Raw genomic sequence first — 21456 nt, 5'->3', positions numbered from 1 at the left:
ACAGAGAGGAAATAACCCAATAAAATGACCCAATAGGCCCAACCCAGCGTTTGGATTTAAAAATAAATAAATAACCCAGCATTTTTTAGTGTGGTAAAAAAGAAAAATGCATATTTCACCATATTCATATTGGTCTCATTCACATTAATTGTAAGTGCATCACTGTAACCTTGATTTTTGCTTTTTTGAAAGAAATGGTCGAATGAGACTAAATTTCATTGTTGTCAACATTATGCCACAAATACTGTCTATTGAGGTTAACTTGTATTGAACCTGGAATATTTCTTTAATGGTGACTAAGGCTAGCATCTCCTTTTGTGTTCCAAGTAGAAAGGACATTTTTTTGGGGGGTGAAATGTTAAAGTTTTGGTTCACTTTTCAACATCGTTTCACATTGATGAACTTTTCTTTGCATGTAGAGAATGAATGACTGACGTTTAGCAGGTGTGTAAAGATGCTAGTACACTAACTTAAGATCTTTCTGTAACATTTTGCCCACATGTGCGGGATCCATCTATTACAATTCATGATGTGGTCTACAGCTAACTGATTGTACTAATTGTAGTGTGTTCCCTTTTCATAGACAGTAATTTGGAACATATGATGGACTTGTAGGTCTCTGCTGGTTTCCCTGCTTCATTTGCCCCCCTTTCTTTCTTCTGTCTCTTTTCCCCCTTTTCTCTTTCTGTCTTGTGTTCTTTCCCTTTGCACGGTTGCCGCTTCCCTCCTGTCCTGTCATCCGGTGTGATCAGCATTTGAAAGCACCCTCTACACGCCTCCACCTTCCGAATACAACAAGACCACCTCCTCTTCACCCGTCTCCCCTTCCACACCCAGCTACCCTCCTCCAACACCATCCTCCACAGCCACTCCCCCGACTCCGCCCCTTCGTCACTTTGCATCCCGATTCGCCACCTCACTAGGCTCCGCCTTCCACCCGGTCCTGCCTCATTACGCCACTGTCCCTCGCAGGCAACCCGCCCCGCCCACACCACCGCCCCCTGCACCGCCTCCTGCACCAACTCCTCCTTCCAAATCTGTAGTCTGGATGGCCAACAACTTCACCCCCTTACCGCCCTCTCCTCCGGTCATGATCAGCAGTCCACCCGGCAAGGCCATGGGCCCTCGCCCATTTATCGCGTTTCCGGCCCCTAGTCCGCTCTCCCAAAAACTGCCCTCGCCCATCACGCCACCCAACGGGCCGCCTTCCTCGCTTCACTTCCATACCTCATCCCCTGTTTCGGGTCAGTCGCTTTCTTCACCCCCGACGCCGCCACCTCCACCGCCCATTCACTCCTCCTCTCCCTCGCCCACCATGCCCATCGCTCCCCTTGTGTCTGGTCCCTCACCCCAGCCTGCTGTTGTCCCTTCTCCTTCCACAGCCTTCCCCGCCTCTGCTGAGCACTCTCTAAACTCTGGGTTGGAAGACTCCTACTTCTCTGCTCCAGAGCTGCCCTTTCAGCCTGCTGACTTGCCCAGCCAGCCGGGTAAGGCCTCTTCTGTGTCGCTTCGTCTCCACTAACCCACTAATAGGGGTTCGATGAGGGGGCCTGCCACATTGAGCTGGGTTCCCTGCGTGGCTTGTGGCTGCAATTGGCTTCAACTATTGATTTGTATGTTGGCTTGATCTGGAAGTCCCTGAAGCCTCAGGAAATTGATTGTTTCTAGAGTTTTGCTGTTTTGTCTTTGTATGTCTGTGCATCCATTGGGTTCCCCTTTATCATTGGTTTGATGAATACTCGTTTTATGGCATGGCATGGCATGAAAACACGTCTACAATTGCTATCTTGTGAACTTTAAGTCTATTGATCCTGTAAGACCGCATTATCACTTTTTCTTTCTTATTTTCTGCAGTTTATCAAAACCATTTCCCTCTTTATTGCTTTGTGGTAAAGAAGTAGATGTTAAAGGGATAGTTCACCCAAAAATCTTAATTCTTTCATCTGTTGTAAAATGACAGCCTCAGTCAGCATTCATTGTATGGGAAAAAAGATGCATTGGAAGTGAGTGTCCATTCCGCTTAACATTTCTTTGTGTTCCACAGAAGAAGCTGGCAGAATTGTTATTTTTGGGTGAACTACTTTCTTCAAAATGTACAAGTGAACTGTCGAGGCACAGTATGCTTTACATGGTTTATAACTGGCCACCACCATACCCACATCCTCTTTTATTTTTGTATTTTCTTTTTCCATAGTCATACTTTTGTTTCTTGAAACATCCTTAAGAGACAGGCACTTTTTAAAATGTTTGTTTTTGTCCTTGGCAAGGTCATAAAAAGGCAACCCATTTTTGTGAAGGAGTTTCATCGTAGTTGACGCTTAAGAGAGTTTTTCATGCGTTTTATTTATAGAAGAGGTTTTAGACTACACAGTTCATATGCATGATGCTTACATTGAGCTAAATTCTACACACTAATATGATTAACTCAATTGTGTTGGGCAGGCATGTGTGTTGCATAGAGAAACTTAAGCGATTTTTTTTCCAAAGGAAAAAAAATACAGTCTGATGAAATAAAAATTTGGCAAATCACCTCTAAATTGTGAACTTGCACAATGATCTTTTGCAGAATAAATCATGATGCAGTATTAGCTTTAATTGATGTTTCAATGATTAAATATGATAAAACCTTAACTCGTGTTATTACATCTCTGCATTTTGTTGGATCAAAGCACTGATTTGTTTCTTATTGGCTTTCATCAGTGTTCAATGTGCTCAGATGAGTCTATGGACAAGTGTTCAATATGTTCACATTATTTCATGTATTGACGTCACATGTCTGTGTTCAGTGTTTAGAATGATCTTTGGATGGAAATTTATAATTTCCTTAAAAATAAAGTTATGATTTTTAGATTAGGTAATGAATAAATTAGGCTACTTGGGCTCCAAATATGGGTAATCACTGACATCTATAAAGCTCATTCTGACTACTAAGATCAGTTTCAAAATATGGTTTTATGTTTTGCTAGTATACCTGTTAAATTAAATTTTGTGACCCCAAAAGTTATTTCAACACATGTGCCACACTTACAAATATATTAATTTGCAATACATTGCTTTAGATAACAATATATGAAATCAAGTGGCATCTGCAAACAAATGATGCTATACCTTTTTTCAGAACTAACTTTGAGCCAATTTTGCATTTAATCAACTTTATTTGTTGACAGTTTGTTCCCCTCAAATTCACACAGGTGTCCTAGCAGAGCAACCACAGGTGTAGTTTATCACATTAACTATGGAGGTGTTCCACAAAGTGTAAAGGGATGGTATAGCCAAAAATGAAAATGTTCTCATCATTTACTCACCCTCATGCCATCCCTGATGTAAGGCAACGTAATGTGATTTTGCGCCAAATCGAACCCGACAGCTCAAAATACATATTTATATGCTAAAATAATTTTTTATAGGCTTACTGTAGTGAATCGGGGTAAGGTAAGGACATCGTGTTAAATGTTGATTGTTTATGTACTCAATAATGACAATTTGTTCATTTATAACTAAATAAATCTAACATGGTGCAGCTTTAAGTTTGGCTAAAGTGTCCAAATACCTTTTTGAGGCCACTATACATCAGGTGATAATAGTCTGTAGAGATAGTTATTACTTTAGACGAGTTAGCTTGTTTTAGTTAATTGTTTAGAGTTCTGTCCTAACTATGATGTTGTTTTTATTTATCCCTATAGATTCAGTACAGGGGATGCCCACCCCTCCACCCCCACCACCGCTCCCTCCCGGCTCCACTGTGACTCCAACCACTGCCGGACCTCCACCGCCCCCTGGTCCCCCTCCCCCTCTACCCCTTACACTTACCCCAGATGGCCCACCCCCTCCCCGGCCCACCGCCTCCACCCTCAGGCCAGGCTCTGCCACCAGCACCACCTCCACCCCCTGCCCCACCTTTGCCCTCAGGTCTGTTCACCCCCTCACCAACCACAGAAGAGAAGGCCCTGTCTGGGCTCGCAGCCGCCCTTGCTGGTGCAAGGCTACGGAAAGTGTCAAGGGTAAGGTTTCCAGGATTGTATCAATACATCACATAATCCTAAAACTAATGTAAACAAAGCACAGCCCATCTCTCCTCCATCCTCATCTGAATCTCCCATCACATTTTGGCAAGTGTAAGCATTACAGCTGTTTTTCCTTCTCAGTTACATTAAAGCTTGAAATGTAATTGAGTTACTCCAGAAGAATATCAAACCTCTTCAATCTGCTTGTAATTATCCTGAAAATAATAAACTGCTTACCTCATCTGTGACTGTAGAGTGATGAGCCTCTGGTGCCAGCTGTTGTTGGTATGGTGAACTCTGGTGGTGCCAAGCCGGAAGCAGCTCGTGGGAATGGCCCTTTACCTGGAGGAGGAGGAGGAGGAGGAGGAGGCCTAATGGAGGAGATGAGCGCCCTGCTGGCCAGGAGGTGAACTACAGTGTTTATCTATTTCTAATGGCAGAATGACTCCAGAATGAATGCATTCACTAAGTCGAATTCTATTTTTGAGATCCATTGTTGAAAATGTTGGATGATTGCCACCAGTGTAAAGAAATGTAAGAATTTGCCATTGATTTGATGCAGGAGAAGAATTGCTGAGAAGGGATCATCACCAGAGCCTGAGCAGAAAGCAGTGAGTATATAGAGTGCTACAGCTGACTATCCCTGTACATATATTGAAAATGTTGCAGTGGATTATTCATATGATGTATGTTACTGATATGATTGTACAGTTTATGTGGCAGATTGTCAAATGGATTATCCTTTTATTTCTCCAACAGGAGGAGATTGAGGCTACCATAACTCCAAAAGTGTCAGCCTGTAGCACACCAGGTAAGATTCAAATCAGTGTGGATAATGGTTCTAAAGAAGGAACATGCATTCAGACAGAAAGGATGATACAAATTTAAATCTATTAGTCTACATGCTTACAATAGTTTGTTTTAGAGCAAGAAAAACTGCAAAACTGTAGAGAATACCAATATCAATAAATGTGTTTTTTTTTTTGTTTTTTTTACCCAGTAATTCTTTGTTTTGCTGGCCGATATGACACTTAGGTGCTTAGATGCAACATCATGCAATCACAAGTGTTCACATTCAGCCCCGATTAATTTATTCCATTAAAGAAAGTGTTTAATATGTCTATGCAGTACGCACAATAATATTTAAGCTAAAAACATGAGGCTTCAGTAATGATGGGAGTAAAATATGCTTTATTAAATGTAAGAATAAAATGCTTAAATATGCAATATATCAATTACAATAAGTCCATTTCAGAAGTCATATATTTTAAACATGTCACAGTAGCTTCACCGGACAACATGGATACATCGTTATCGGTTATCACATGAGAAAATGGTCTGTATGACAAGTAATATAAGCTTCAACAACCCTACCAGAAGCATATCCAAGCATTATAGTAGTTAAACGACTTCGCCAAACTGATAACAGATAAACATCCATCTAGACTGCAGCTATGCTGTCCTGAACTATGTGGTGTTACTGAAATGAGCTGAACAGTGTAGTTAGTTTCAGTATGAGACAGTTGGTAATTCGTTTCTGTGTGTGTGAATATGATGTAATGACGCAAGGTTGAATGTCATAAGCCAGTAATTTTGCGCCAAATCGAACCCGACAGCTCAAAATACATAATTTTTTATAGGCTTACTGTAGTGAATCGGGGTAAGGTAAGGACATTGTTTTGAATGTTGATTATGTACTCCGTCAATAATGACAATTTGTTCATTTTTAACTGAAAAATATGACAGTGCAGCTTTAAGTGTGGCTAAAGTGTACAAATACATTTTGAGGCCACTATACATCAGGTGATAATAGTCAGAAAATAGGCCTATAGTTATTACTTTAGCTGAGTTCACTTGTTTTAGTTAATTGTTTAGAGTTCTGTCCTAACTATGATTTGATTTTTATTCATCCCTACAGATTCAATACAGGGGACGCTCACCCCTCCACCCCCACCACTGCTGTGTATGACTTACTTTCTTCTGCAGAACATGAATGAAGATTTTTTGAAAAATATCACTGTTCTTTTGGTTCATACAATGCAGGTGAATGGTGACCAAAACTTTGAAGCTCCAAAAAGAAAAGGCAGCATAAAAGTAATCAGTAAGACCCCAGTGGTTTAATTTATGTCTTCTGAAGCAATCAAATCTGTTTTGGGTGAGAAGAGACACAAATATAACTCTTTTTTTTTTCACTGTACATCTTTCATTACAGTTTCTAGGCACGATCATGATTTCAAGCTTGATTACACTTCCTAGCACTTGACGTATGTGCAGAGTTCTAGATTGTGCTAGGAAGTGTAATCGAGCTTGAAATCATGATCGCCAAGGAGACTGCTGATGTCTAGTGAAAAAGGAGTTATATTTTGGTCTGTTCTCATTCAAAATCAATTGGACTGCTTCAGAAGACATGGATTAAACCACTGGGGTCATAGGAGTACTTTTAAGCTGCCTTTATGTGCTTTTTTGGATCTCCATTCACTGGCATTGTATGGACCTACAGAGCTGAGATTTTCTAAAAATCTTTGCTTGTATTCTACAGAAAAAAGAAAATCATTCACACTTGGGATGGCATGAGGGCGAGTAAATAATGAGAGAATTTTATTTTTTTAGTTGAACTATTCCTTTAAGTTTAACATGGCATTTAGTTTGTAATTTCTACTTTTTTTTTTTTTTTGTCACAGACATGCCCAGAAAGCCTTGGGAGAGGGCAAATACCATGAATGGTAGCAAATCACCAGTCATTGGAAGGTAATAATTGCATGTTATTGTTTTGATGAGTGTGTATAATACATTTTGAGTCTTGTGTATTGAAGAAAACATCATCTCTTTGGGATCTTTAGCAGATCCCGTAATCTTAAACCTAATTGGAATTATTGTTTGCCTCCACTGCTTTGCATCACATGCTTGCGGCCGGGGGCCCCATAGAATCGCATGTCAGAATGCAGGCAGTCGGGTCCCATGATTGACATTACTAAAGCACAGTGCTGTTGCTTCTCACCAGATCTGCCTGTTACCAGTGCGTTTCAGCATTTTTTTTTTTGAAGGATTTGGTTTCCTCTCTGCTTATAATATGCCATCCTTTCAGGCTTTTCCTCAAAAAACGATTAAAAAATTTCAATAAGGCTACTTTGAAGAGATATCTAAGAGTTGGACCTAGTGTATTTAGCACAATAAGAGCTGCTGCCCTCTGACTGGTTAGTCTCTTTACTCTCACAGACGGGATATACCATGGAGAAATCAGACGAGTACTGAAAAGTACTATGATTCCTTAAACAGGTATACGAGGCTAGTTTGAGACATCTTTTTAGTTTTTTTTTTTTCTGAGACTGCTCTTAAAGTAGGATGAGGGGTGTAGTGATTGTCAGTTATTTCACTTTTTTTTTCCCATTCAAAAACATTTCTACTGTTGCCAACTATATTATCACCATGAAATATTATTATACATCACTTATCTTGTGGTTCCCAAAAGATTAAAGGAACCGTTCAGACAAAAATGTACATTTCTATCACCATTTACTTGCCCTCATGTTATTCTAATAACAATACACTTCAAATGCAAAAGGTGATGTTAGGAACTTGGCACAAATTTTTCGGTGAACCCTTCAAGGTGTGCAGTCGAACGTTTAATGTACAGTTTTTGGTGTAAATGTGTAAAACCATTCTTTCATAAATTGTTGCATTAAATTCAATGCAACAAAAAGATCAGCCTGATATACGTAGCTATACTAATTAACATAAATATACGCAATTTTACATTAATATTTGTAACATTTAAACTTACATCTTTGGATTGACACTAAAACATACAATATGGACATTTGAAGTCATCTAAAACGTAAACATATTTTCGTATTTACAGCATTAAAACGTAAAATATGTTTGAATAAATGAAGCGATTATAAATATATTTGTGCATTTTACTGTTTTATAGATATTTTAGATCCCTTAACCCTACCCCAACCTCTAAACATAACTGCATTTCAACAATATAAAAACATGGAACAAGTAGATTAATGTACAGCAGCAAAACATTTTGTTACAATATATTCATTTATATATATTTTACAGCCACTGATCCCACACATACTCCTAAACCTAACATAACCATTTATTACACCTATAAAACATGTAACGGGCAGATCAATTTAATCGCAATAATTTCAGAAAAATGGCAAAATGAGTACAAATGTAGTCCAAAAGCTGATGTGCTCCCTGACGGCGTACAATAGCAATATGTGAGATGGAGAGTCAAACCGAAATGCTTAATTGCTGTAAATCTTCTCCACTCTATGACGGCGCTGACATAACTCATTCAAACATTCATACATCGCAGAATACGGCATGTTGCAAACAGTCACTAGACACTTGAGTGCCAATGAGTATTTGACATTACTGCCGTAAAACCGCTGGTCGTAATATTAGAGGTGGCAATTATTTAATTTTGAAAAGGAAACCAACGCGGGTTGACCGTTACATCTGGGGTGACGCGTGGCGGCCGATGGAGACGATATCGTTAAATAAAAAGCTTGAATTTGGGTCCGTTCTTCACAGAAAGCAGTCTGAAGATTTGGATTATAGCTAACAAATGTATGGATTAATTTTATTATTGTTTTATGGTGCTTTTTGTGGTTTATTTTGTTTTTTAGCATATTTCGAAAACTCCTTTTGTGACCCATGACAAACAAAAATTTAATGTAATGCTCAATAAATGATTAAACGATTACAGCATTTTTATTAATTTTAACATTTTGAAGTTTATTTTTGGTTATAGTGATATAATCCTTTAAAACTTTGTATAGGGCTGCAGAAAAGACACAGAACTGAATGAAACCATTAAAATGTAATTTAATGTCAACTGCCTTAAATGTGATGGCATTTTAATAATTACAATTAACTGATTAATTCTATGAATTATGCATTATTAATTAAAACAGTGCACGGAAGCATTTGTACATTTCCATATTTTTTAATACAGAAATGATGATGTTTAGACACTGTAAGAGAATGTAAGTTTGCTAGAACTAAATTTCATGTAAGAATACAAACAAATTCTAATGAGATCACGTTGAAAAGAATTAAACATTTATTTTTTCTTGTGTTTCATGAAAGACAAACAGATAATCCCGCCCCAAACATGCGCCATTGGTTGAGCCAATATTGCCGTTTTGGTCTGGTCAGGATGCTCAAACAAACCAATAATTTAGTGCCGGAGTCACAATGTTTACACTTTTCAGGGGAATCAATCTACGAATGGCTTCCTTATACTCTAGTTGTGTCTGCACATTAAGCTGGGATAAGAGTATTTAAAAAAAAATAAAATAACAAAATAACAAAATGTACACTGCTAACATGCACAGCTTTAAAGAGTTTCCTGATAAAATGAGCCTTACTCTATGTGCGTGATGATATCAAGTGTCATGTATTATCAGAGTTTTTGCCAATTCTTCCACCTGCCTCCAAAGATAACACACATTTCCCCTCCCCTTACAAATAGACATGTTCAATTTTGCATTCATTATTCTGGGGAGACAAGTTATCATGCCACCTACAAATTGGAAAATCTTTAACAAAGACTTTAGTTGTGGCACATTTGTATCTCAGGCTGTAACAGTATAAGAATGGGCAAGGAGGGGAACCGGCTGAACAGTCAACTTCAAGTTTAATGGTAAACAAACTTAAACCAACATAAAACATAAGGAGAGACACACAACACGGCCACGTGCATCTCTCTCTCTCTCTCTCTCTCTCTCTCTCTCTCTCTCTCTCTCTAACTGGCGCCTCCGGCTCCCCTTTATCTCGCTCTCCCGCTGATCAGCTGATTCAGCGCCGGCTGTGCACCATCACAGCCCAGCCACACCCTCCACCTCGTCACACAAGCATAACACATTTATCTCTGCAAGTTTCTGACTCATACAGTGTAAGCTGGGTCATAGTGTTCTTATACGTTTGGCTAGTACTTCCTTTTTGGACAAGGCAACTCAACTGCCCAAAGCTGTAATTCCTTTTCCGATTGCAATAGATGAAGCGTAATTTCCCGTGTTCCACCCTGTGGTGATTATTGTGTTGGCAATAGTATCCTGTTTCGGTTGATTCAACTACAGACCAGCATGAGCATGATAAGGGAGTTGTATTGTGTGGTTTAAAGTGTGAATGCATTTTCAATGGAGAATGAAGAACTTTCAGTGTCTCTCTAGCATTTGGGGTTTGCAGTGGTTTGAAAACGGTTTGAATTGTTTTCTGGTTGAATGAATACACTATGCAAATGTGTTGGGTTTGAACCTTAGGGGCCATTCACACAAATGCATCTGTGCTGTTTTAAAATGATGGTTCTATGTAAACACTTGATGGACATCTTTGGCCATTGCATTTAGTCTCGCAAAGGTGCTGTCAAGTTCAAAGTACTTCAAGTTTTTAAAATTTCTTTCGCGTTCTGTTTTATTTTTTTGCGCTGCATCTAGCTTTTTTAGCACAAGGATGTGTTCAGACTGAACATCCCTTAAATCACAAGTGTATATGTATCTTGATGTGTGTATTACCATTTCAGTACAACACTAAATGCAGCTGAATACAAATCGAAGAACTTGGTTGTAGTTGTATTGCTGCATTTCAAGTACCTGAAATCTCAAATTCTTTTTTATTTTTCTTCGTAATGTCCTCACACTTGTCTTGAGTTTATTGATGAATCACCAACTCTGATTAGGAATATTCACACCGAACATGTTATTGCATTCATCCATGCTGTTTTTCCATTTGCTAAATGAAAGTTTTTGACCACTTTCTTTTTTTGGGGGGATTCTATTCCATTCAATTTTAACTTAAAAAGAACTTCCAACAGTTACAAATGTGCCCTGAGACACTTGCATTCTGGTCTATTAATTGAGCTTCCTCTTGCTTTTTATTTTGCACAAGAATGTGTTTAGTCTGGACAACCTCTAACATCTGAAACGTTAAAGCTTGTCACTAAACTTCTGCCTTGCATTTTGGCTGCATAGTGTTTGTTTCTGTAAATAAAAGAGCTTTGCCTCACACAATTTCTCTTTTCATTTAGACCAAGGTCTACACCAACTCCTACTGGATCCATAAGTGCCAATGGGGTGCCAACAGAAGCTCTTGACTATGACAGATTGAAACAGGTACCTTTCGAAATCAAGAAGTTACAAATTGGAACTGAAAGTCACTTAACCTTTTAGCCCTTGAGAGTTTTCGTACAGGGTCTTTTTACTTCCTCAATTACTTCCTGAACTTGTTAGTAATGTGTTGCTAAAACTAGTTTTACTATTTCTTTTTTTTTCTTATTTGGAAAGAAAAAAAAGGAAAAAAACAGAAATACAAGCACTTCCTGAAGCAGCAGAGGGCGAAACACTAGTTCAAAGTACACAGTTATGCTTTTGTGGGTGTGTCCAATTACTGTTCTTTCTACAAAGGCAATACCTCCCTTCTCTTCTATGAATGATCATATTAGATATGGCAGGCATATGTAGGAGTCTTACTTATCTGAGCATACAGTTACTCAAGTTGCCTTGCACTCGCTTTTTTCCTAAGCGGCAAGGGAACAACATTTTTGGGTGGTAGTGGGTTACTAATAGCAGCTGTAATTAAAGTGACAGAATTTGTTTTGGTCTAAATGTATTATCCATATATCTATCCTGTCGTCTTGTCATTTAGTTCTTTGCCAAAGTCATATTTAATTGATACAATTTCATAATAATTTGGTGTCTCCTCTGCATTTTTACTTGGCTTATTGTCATTAGGACAGTTCATTTTTTTGTGTCTATCATATGTTATCTTACTGATATGAAAATGATTCAGTGACAAGATCCATTGGATGTCATTACAATTTTACAAATAATATTCTAATTATGTACATGTATTTTATTGCTTCTTAGGATATTCTAGATGAGATGAGGAAGGAACTATCAAAGCTGAAAGAAGAACTAATTGATGGTAACATTTTTACATTTTATTTACAAAATATATATATATATTAAAAGCTTTGTAGTAATTACAAACTTCAAGAATGGCTGATATTCACTACCAGTCAAAAGGTCTGTTCACATTTGACTGAATTTACATTTCACATAATCTTTACATTTTGATCTAGTAACCTGTGGTTGTATGCTTAATTTGTTTTGTAGACAAATATAAATGTTGCCTACAATTAAAGTAACTTTAAAAAGCTGCAATTTCATATAAATAATTACATACATAAATAAATGGATAAGTTGAACCAGATAGTGAAGAAAATCATCCGACAAGTGCCCAGAGTACATGAATAATCTTTTAATATTAGTTTAAAATAACCCCAAGTGGATACCGCAAGAAGTTGGTTTAAGGGATAGTTCACTCAAAAATAAAAATTCTCATAATTTACTCACCTTCATGCCATCTAACTTTCTTCTGCAGAACACAAACAAAGATTTATAGAAGACTATCTCAAGTCCACACAATGCAAGTGAATAGTTACCAAAAACATTTTTAGATTCAAAAGCATGTAAAGGCAGCATAAAATAATCCATGACTCATTTAAATTTACATTTATTTACATTTATATTTTCAGAAATGAGAGGTGTTTACTATAAATCTCCACTTTCACGTTCACATTTTGAAAGTGAAAATAAAAGTTGAGATTTATAGTAAAAATTACTGAAATATTGATTTGTTTCTCACCCACACCTATCAAATGGCTTCTGAAGACATAAATGTAACCACTGGAGTCTTCTGGATTACTTTTATGCTGCCTTTATGTGATTATTTTTATTTTATTTATTTATTTATTTTTTTTGGAGATTCAAAGTTCTGACCACCATTCACTTGCACTGTGTGGATCTAAAGAGTAGAGATGTTCTTCTAAAAATCTTTGTTTGTGTTCTGCGGTATGAGGGTGAGTAAATGATGAGAGAATTTTTATTTTTGGGTGAACTATCCCTTTAAGGATATGTCCATATTTTTCATTCGTTTAACCTTTTGGTGACAACAGAAATTTCCATATACTTCCATTCATAGTTTCCATAACTTCACTAAAATATGGAAAATAGAAATAATAAAGTGGGTTTGTCCAAATATTTAACAGCTACTGTGAATTCCAGCGTAAATCTAAATATGTTGTTTCTAATTTCTTTGTTGTCTTTGTGTTTGCAGCAATCAGGGAGGAGTTGGGCAAGTCAAGCTCTGCATAGGGGAGTACAATGCACCTGTATTTTTAAATACGATCACTTCAGAGGTCTGCTTCAGTTTAAGACACTATCTCAAAAGCAATGAAATGGAAATTTACTGTTTTAACCAGTGGGGATCACAATAACCATGTTAAATTTGGAAGATCTATTAAGGGTCGATGCCGGAACGAAGTTGAGCGTTGGGGGCACAGGAAGCGTACAGCAAGAGGTTACCCAGATACCTCAAAGCAACGCCATACACCGAAAACCCCTGAATATTGGGGGGGATCAGGACACAGTCTTAAGGAAGTGACTGTCAGTTTGCAATGGATTACTATGAAAAGATGATAAGATGACGGATAAAGACACAAACTATTACTGAACTGCATACTGTATTAACCATTGAAGAGAAAAATTGTAAATCAAGCAGATGATATTCATTCTGTGGCACATTATTTAGCAAAGGGCAGGCTTTGTTGTTAATGAATTTAAAAGGTGGTGTTGTTGAAGTATTGTTAACTGGTTGGCCTTGTATAGAGCAAAACCTTGAATCTGGCCAACCAAACGAGTCTATATGGTCTATTGCTGCAGGACTCTAATGCTTGTCTTCCTTCCTAATACTATTTTAACCAGAATATGTACATTAAAATGACAAAATAAAACATTATACCGGCAAGTCATTCAGTCAACCTCTTCTAATGTACGCCATGGCCATGTCAGGTAGCTTAATCGCTCTTGGGACGATAAGTCTTTTGGTCAGTTTTTTATTATTATTATTTCAGAATTCTCTTTTCAAAATGTAATGCTCGACAGGCTGTCTCTAATGAGCCACTGTTACATGTATACCTAATTCGTCTTGTGTGTTTGCTAACTGTTTGGGAAGATCACGAGAAACAATGCCTTTTTACTGTACACCATTGTAGCTCTTTACCAAAATCCTCTTAGCAAATCGAATTGAAGGTTGATGCCAACGTCGACTAGACCGTATTTGTAGATAGTGCTAACCAGAAATACTATGATCTTTTTATTCACCATAGTCTCTTTTGTATTTCTTTCGATTTTCAGTGCATGACTTCTTATGGGAGGTAAGGGGAAAACGGTTGCCACGAAAAATAATTTAGGTTTCAGTTCATAAGCAATAAGTGTAGCATTGTTAGTCATTTTCCCATACCATGTCTTTTATTTTCTTTAATCATCAACATTGCCCTCAAAACTGTGGATGAATGCAGTTCTCCATACACCTTACATATATTCAACCAAGTGTGGTTCACAAAGGACTCCTCATTATAGCCATAAAAATTTGCAGGGGTATAACATTTTACTCAACAGTCCATTTTACCGTTTTATTTTTTAGCATTCAAGGATGCAAAAGATCATATATTGTAACATATTCATTCTGCTTTGGGTGTCTACCAACTAAACAATACGTATTTATCTAATGAGGGCCAAGTAACACTTCGCAGTGGACGGGTTGAATAGCTTTGGGAATTTTTTGTCTTTTCTATTATTATTTTTGCTTTGACCTTTTTCTGCACACTGGAAGACACTCCGTTCTGATTTTAGTCTTGCTCTATCTTCCAACATGCTTTATAGGAAACTTCTATTGGAAGATGTGCTTTTATAATTGAGAACATGAGTTTGCCGTTTCCCCTGTCTTTTTACTCATGTCGTTCAAAACTATTTCCATTCACCATCACTCAAAACAATCTCTCAAGGAATCAGAAAGTTTGTATGGAGTGTTTACAGCATTGATTGCACTTTAAAAACCCATAGAAATTCAAATGATTATATTGCTGGCAAAATGGCTGTCACTCTGTGATCGGCAATATCACCAAAGCTAAACGGTAACAATCCCCAGCATCACACACTGCGGATCCACCTTTGTTTTAAAAACAAATAAGTATTGTTGATTAGGTAAAGCAGGTGAATTGTTTTGATCAGGGTTGATTCATTCCTGGATAAACCCGTTTGTGATCTTCATGGTTTGTGCCTTGTTCGGAAGTTGCATTTAACATGTAAAAAAATAAAAGCGTATAAATTGGGGCCTGCCATAACTATATTCATTTTTTTTTTTTTGCATTTTGCTTCAGTGGGTTGCAAAGGAAGCTTTTAAGATCTTTGTTTAAAATGAAACATGCATTCACATTCTTCTCTCTGTGTCATTTTCTGTAGCATTACGGTGTGGTTTGTATTATGTTAAGATCATGTATGCTGATGAGATCTGAGAAATGTTATCAGGAATTTGATCATGTTGTCAGTACATGACGAGACTAACGTGCTTGTCAAGTTCAGCTGAATGTCCCTGAAATGCAATTTTTGGTTTCCTTATCTTTCTATTTTATCATTTATGTTGTACCATACTGTTTTCATGTTAATTAGAAGTTTCTTATATGCTAACATTGTTTTGTTTGAGCAAATTAAATAAAAATTGCAATACGATGCTGTTTACATATGTTTATTTCAGTAATGTAGTAGAATTTAAAGGGATAGTTCACCCAAAAATTGTGTTTATGACTTTCTTCTGCAGAACACAAATTTAAGATTTTTAGAAGGATATCTCATCTCTGTAGGTCCATGCAATTCAGATGAATGGTGACCAGAATTTTGAAGTTCCAAAAAACACAAAGGCAGCATGAAGGTAATCCATATGACTCCAGTGGTTCAATACATGTCTTGCCAAAATGGTAAGTGTGGGTGAGAAATGGATCAATATTTAAGTTCTTTTTGACTATAAATCTCCACTTTCACTTCCACTTTTTTTTTCTTCTGTAGTCTGTGACCTGTAGTATTTTTGCATTGAGAATTTATAGTATAAAAAGAACTTAAATATTGATGTTTCTTGCCCACAAACAAAACTAAAGTCCTTTTTATCTATAAATCTCCACCTTTGACCAGCCTCGACCAGTAGGTGGCAATATTCACAAAGAATGCAAATCGACAAAAAAAATTAATGTGAAAGTGGAGATTTATAGTAAAAAGTTACTTCAATATTGATCTTTTTCTTATCCACACCTTTCGTATTGCTTATGGAGACATGGATTTTAACCACTAGAGATTACTTTTATGCTGCCTTTGTGTGGTTTTTGGAGCTTCAATGTTCTGGCCACAAATTATGGGCTAAACATCATGTAAATATATTGAAGGACATTACTAAAGTAGCTTTGAGTACAGACTTTGTACAACATGACATCATCCCAGTTTCATCCCTCATTTGCAGAAATGTTACGGCTTTTCTGTTTGCCGCTGCTTAGTGACCACACTTCAGCTAGAGGAAACCGGAAGAAGGCAATACTTAAGTAAAGACCAAAAAAAGATGAGCATTGCGTGGATAGAGCTATCTCATAGCTCTATGTTTAACACAAAAGTGCAATTTTACTACGCTATTCTTTCCCATGAACAGCACAACACCAACATCTCATGAGTAAACTGCAGTTGAAAGATTCGTGGTGGCTCCTGGATCAAGCGTGTAGGTGCATTGCTTCAGTTCACCCGAGGTGAATGCAACTTTGCAAAAGCGGAAGTGGAGTATGCCAACATCTGCAGTGCATTTACTTACCGCCATACCCACTGAGAAACTGTTCTGCGATGAGCAAGTTTTATTTGAGAATGGGACTTGGAGGCCATATGGGCTGTTTGTTATTGTAAAACTCTTGGATGACGTTATTTTTGTGGTCATTTTTATAAAAAATTAAGGTAACAAAAATCTTAGTTAAAAAATCTAGTTATATATACTTCTTAAGCTATATATAATATAACAGAAATCTGTCAACCTTTGTATTGTGATTTGCGCTTTGACTGGCCCCAGATAAATGGACTTGACAAACATGTTAGTCAAATAAGCACAGCTTCATAGACAATTGACGTCAAGCTTTTTTCACAGCTTACTGTGGTATGACCTGCTATATTTCATCTAAAGCTGTTTTAAATGACAATGTTCCAGTTATCCAGCAGTTGTGTGATCACATATTAATTGAAAGACGACATAGAATATTTGTACTTTAAGAAAACGTATTTGTCACCACAGGACCATTTAAATGGATTGTCCACCCAAAAATGAAAATTCAAATATTTGCTCATGCCATCTCGGGTGTGTATGACTTTCTTTTTTCTGCAGAACATACACTGTGATTTTAATTTTTTAAGACTATTTCAGCTCTGTAGATCCATACAATGCAAGTGAATGGGTTCCAAAACTTTAACTCGGCTCTGTTTTAATCCATATCTTCAAAAGTGATGTGATGGGTGTGATGTGATCAATATTTAAGTCCTTTTTTGTTATAAATTCTTCTCACTGCCCATTAAGGGTTGATATACATGAAGAATGTGAATCACCAAAAACCCAACAAGAATGTGAAAGTGACTCGTTTCTCACACACACCTATTATATCACTTTTGAAGATATGGATTAAAACACTGGTGTCGTATGGATTACTTCTTTGATGCCTTTATGTGCTTTTTGCAGCTTCAAAATTTTGGTACCCATTCACTTGCATTGTATGGACCAAAGGAGCTGAGAAATTCTTCTAAAAATCTTCATTCTTCAGTGGAAAACAAGGAATATTGTCCAGCACAGGACCTAAGATATATGTTCCCTTACACATCTACACTGTAAAAAAAAATAAGCCAGTACAACAAAAAAAATCTTAGTACCAATTTCCTTTAGCCTTTTCTTGTTTACTCAACTTTTGTAAATAACAGTTATACTGACTTAAATGAAGTTGTCAGTGATGCAAAAAATATTTAGTTGAGTTAACTTAAGATTGTTAGTTTTCTGAGGTGTAACTATTCTATAACAAAACGTTTTAAGTTGTGCCAATACAAAAGATTTTGTATGTAGAACTCAAATGTCTGAAGTTGAGTGAACAAAAAAAATGCTATTGGAAATTGGTACTAAGTAATAATATGTTACGACTGGAAACTACAATACCATTGCCCAAGTCAAGAACTGAAAACAGTGAGAATGTTAACAAAACATTTATTCCAAAGAGCAATATAAGAATGTTTTCACCAACCTGTTGAAGGCAATTAAATGGCATTTTAATTAGCCATCATCATGACAACATGATGATTAATCCTTTTTGGTCTTTAAATATTTCTCACAGGAAACAAATAAAAAAATGTATAATTGCGCTATCCTGCCAAAGATAGGCATCAATAATGATAGTAGTGCTACCACCATCTCATAAAAAAAAAAAAAAATCCTGTGATACCAAATTTTTACATTCACAAATATTTAAACCAAAGTGATTCAATACTGCAATACAAAAATTAAACGCTTCAGTTAAAGCAGTTTTACAAAACACTGCCACTGAATATGAAATGTGTGTCTAAACAGTAGCATGTAGAAGGAACAAACTTTCAAAATTTGAAGCATGGTCTAAAATAGAAGTGCACCCATCTAAAAAACACTGACACACCTCAACATGAAACATTTAGTTTGACTGAACAGTATATCAACGGATATCAAGTAAACAAATAAGCATTTCACTTTAAAGGGAATTCAAGACCAAGTCTTAAAAATTCAAAATGCACCAGTACCACAATATACAGCGACATAAAAACAAAAACATTATTATGCCAAAGGTACCCACCAACCATAAAAGCATCTGAAAATATTCAAAGCATCTTAAATTGCTCTATACAGTGAAAATCTTATTCTTCAGGGACTGAACTCTGTTGGTGCACTTTTCTCCCAATCCCACAAAGATGTTCTGCACTGCCTCAAATGTGTATTTTAGTCCTTTTGGATACTCAATATTTAGCGCATAGAGAAGTCCAAAGAGTACCATGAAAGCAGTGGGAAAGTCAGATAGGTCCTCCATGACCACAGTTTCCTCCAGGATGATGCTGAAGTTAAGACATCTCTTTGTTGCCTGCGAGATGTCATCCTCCATAACTTCAAGGATGCCCAGTTTCACTCCTCTTGCATAAGTCTCCTCTAAATCAGTGTCCTAAGAAATATATACATTTAATGAAAAAAGGTTGTTCAGAAGTTTAAATAGAAAATTCAATGCTCAAATAAACTCTTGCAAACAAAACATGGCACATTGTGCTAACCTGATGTAAACACGATGAAAACGAGCCACATGAAAACCATGTCAGCACCTTTATTAAATATAACCACACATTTCATAAAAGAATTGTGATCAATGAAAATATGAGCTGAAAATTTAAAACCTACCAGACAAGTCTTGGATATTGCATCACGCTCCCTGAGGTACAAGGGGAGTCCCCGTAGAGCCGTAGTGTATCTGTGTGACAGGATGTTTGTTGTCTGTAGGAGGAAAATAAATCATTTTAATTACGATTTACTTCTTCATGATTCCTTGCAGTAAATGTATTAGGATGGGCAAAGTGTCAGAAATGAAGGGGGACTCAGGGCAAAAATTCCACAAAAACTGACAACAAAAAGCTTAAAACAAATTTAATGTAGGGACAATTATATATATTCCCTATTTTAATGAATAATCTTTTGTATATACAGATACAACCACTTATTCCAAGGGATTCATATGTATATGAATCATACCTGCTCATCAAAATGGTCCAGGATAATTTTCATCTCATCTGCAAGGTCTTTACTCTTTGCTCGATACATTTTGATGAGGGCATTGCTATGTTTGTTCAGAGATGTCATGAAAGCCGTTTTGAGGTCCACACAAGTGATCCTTTGAAACTCTGCGCAAAGCTGAGGGAGTGAAAGAGAAAAAAAATATCTGCGAACATTTAAGTCTATAAAGAATCATAACAAAATTATGTAGACAAAATGTAACTTACTTGCTCCTGCAAAAAGAGGCCAGGCCATCTTTCTTTGATGACAGAGACCAAGGGCTGCTCATTGACTATTTCTTTTCTTCTAAGAGGGAATGTGGTTTCCATTTTGGTGTTCAGTATTGTAATGTCCATGTTCCTTTTTTTACTTCAAGCTCAAGATGTTCCCTTTCATTTTCCAATGCAGCATCATCCAAACCAACAGGATTGTCTGGGAGAAAGTTGATTTCTGATCTTCTTGGTTTCTTCTGGGGAACTCTTGAACCATCATCTCTTCTATTGTCAAGCTCACTACATCCAGTATTGCGTAATTTTTGTCTGTAATTTCCCATTTTAAATTGAAAGCGCAGACACACTCAGAGTACAGGCACAATAATGGTACACGTCGGCCTGGGTGCCAATGCTTGAGCCTGCAGTGTCTCAGCAGCAGATTTTGACTGTCACAGGTGTATTTACAGTACCTACACTGCATGAAGTGTGCTCTCATTGGAGATCTGTAAAACAAAATACACAAATGTGAATGACCAGGTTCATTAAAAGGCAAATTAATGAATGAACAATTAAATAAACCGTGAATTTTTTTTGTATGGCAACTGCTGCACAGATTTGAAAATCCCCTATATTATCAATAATCATTATCTCCTCAGAATATTATATAAAGCAATCTTTCTACTGTTGGGCCTCCTCAGTACAGTATTAACCGATGGAAGGCTTTCAGATGAGCTAATCTGGCTAACGAGGCTGCAGCAGAATCATATGCACGACTTCCAACGCAATTTAATTGTGCAGCAAAATCCATCGCAACAAAAGACAAAAACGTATTTATTTTATAAAACAGGATTTAAAAATACAGTTAGATTTAAACATTCAGGAATGTTGATAATTTACAAAGAAAAGGTAGAAGTGTCTATTTTTCCTAATTAACCAATATCGACTAATTTAGGAAAAATGTGACTCAAAGAATGAACATTGATCATCAAAAACCAAATAAACGTACTCACCATAAAGATTCCTCTGGATAATCGCCCACGTGCTGTCTCTTCTTTCTTAAGTATTCTTCTTCGGCAGTTTGCTGAACAGTTGTTTCTCCCGCATTAAAAAGTTGACGTTGACGCGCAGCAAGAATGCGCAACGGTCAAAATACTGAGGGCGTGGTTTAGCGCTTGAGAAAATGATGCAGTCGTTCATCAGAAAACATGCTGATATTTTTTTTAATGTTTGGTTTATTTAAATATAACAATGCAATAAAGTCCCCACGTGCTAATTGTGTTCTGTTTTGAGAGCAATGGCGCTCACTTCTGTTGTTAACAAAACTTCACAGTAAAAATCTTCCTGATTTCGGCCATATGGTTGAACCCTGGAACATAATTTGGCCGAAATCAGGAAGATTTTTTACGTATAATGCCGTGCACTACTACTACTACTACTTATAATAATGTATTATTATGGTGAAATTACATTATTATACAATTATGCAGTAGGCCTATGCATGTTTTAATTATTATTATTAATAATAATTAAAATAAGTT

General features: G+C 36.8%; 1 protein-coding gene and 1 pseudogene across 1 annotated transcript; one reads left to right on the top strand and one right to left on the bottom strand.

Moving 5' to 3' along the window:
* Window positions 1-15590, top strand: part of LOC127623803 (protein enabled homolog) — a 150247-nt pseudogene extending 134657 nt beyond the window's left edge.
* A 2488-nt stretch (window positions 15591-18078) lies between these two features.
* LOC127623805 (uncharacterized) lies at window positions 18079-21154 on the bottom strand. The gene is made up of 5 exons (XM_052098325.1): window positions 20929-21154; window positions 19934-20421; window positions 19686-19844; window positions 19338-19430; window positions 18079-19107 (listed from the first exon to the last, which is right to left on the bottom strand). The coding sequence occupies exons 2-5, from the start codon at window positions 20060-20062 to the stop codon at window positions 18793-18795; spliced, it is 696 nt and encodes a 231-aa protein (XP_051954285.1). The 5' UTR covers window positions 20063-20421; window positions 20929-21154; the 3' UTR covers window positions 18079-18792.
* Between the last annotated feature and the right edge of the window lie 302 nt (window positions 21155-21456).

The sequence above is a fragment of the Xyrauchen texanus genome, chromosome 30 (genome assembly GCF_025860055.1).
Source record: "Xyrauchen texanus isolate HMW12.3.18 chromosome 30, RBS_HiC_50CHRs, whole genome shotgun sequence".
Taxonomy (NCBI): domain Eukaryota; kingdom Metazoa; phylum Chordata; class Actinopteri; order Cypriniformes; family Catostomidae; genus Xyrauchen; species Xyrauchen texanus.
The sequence above is the reverse complement of the archived record's forward strand: the minus strand, read 5'-3'. Positions and strand labels throughout refer to the sequence as shown.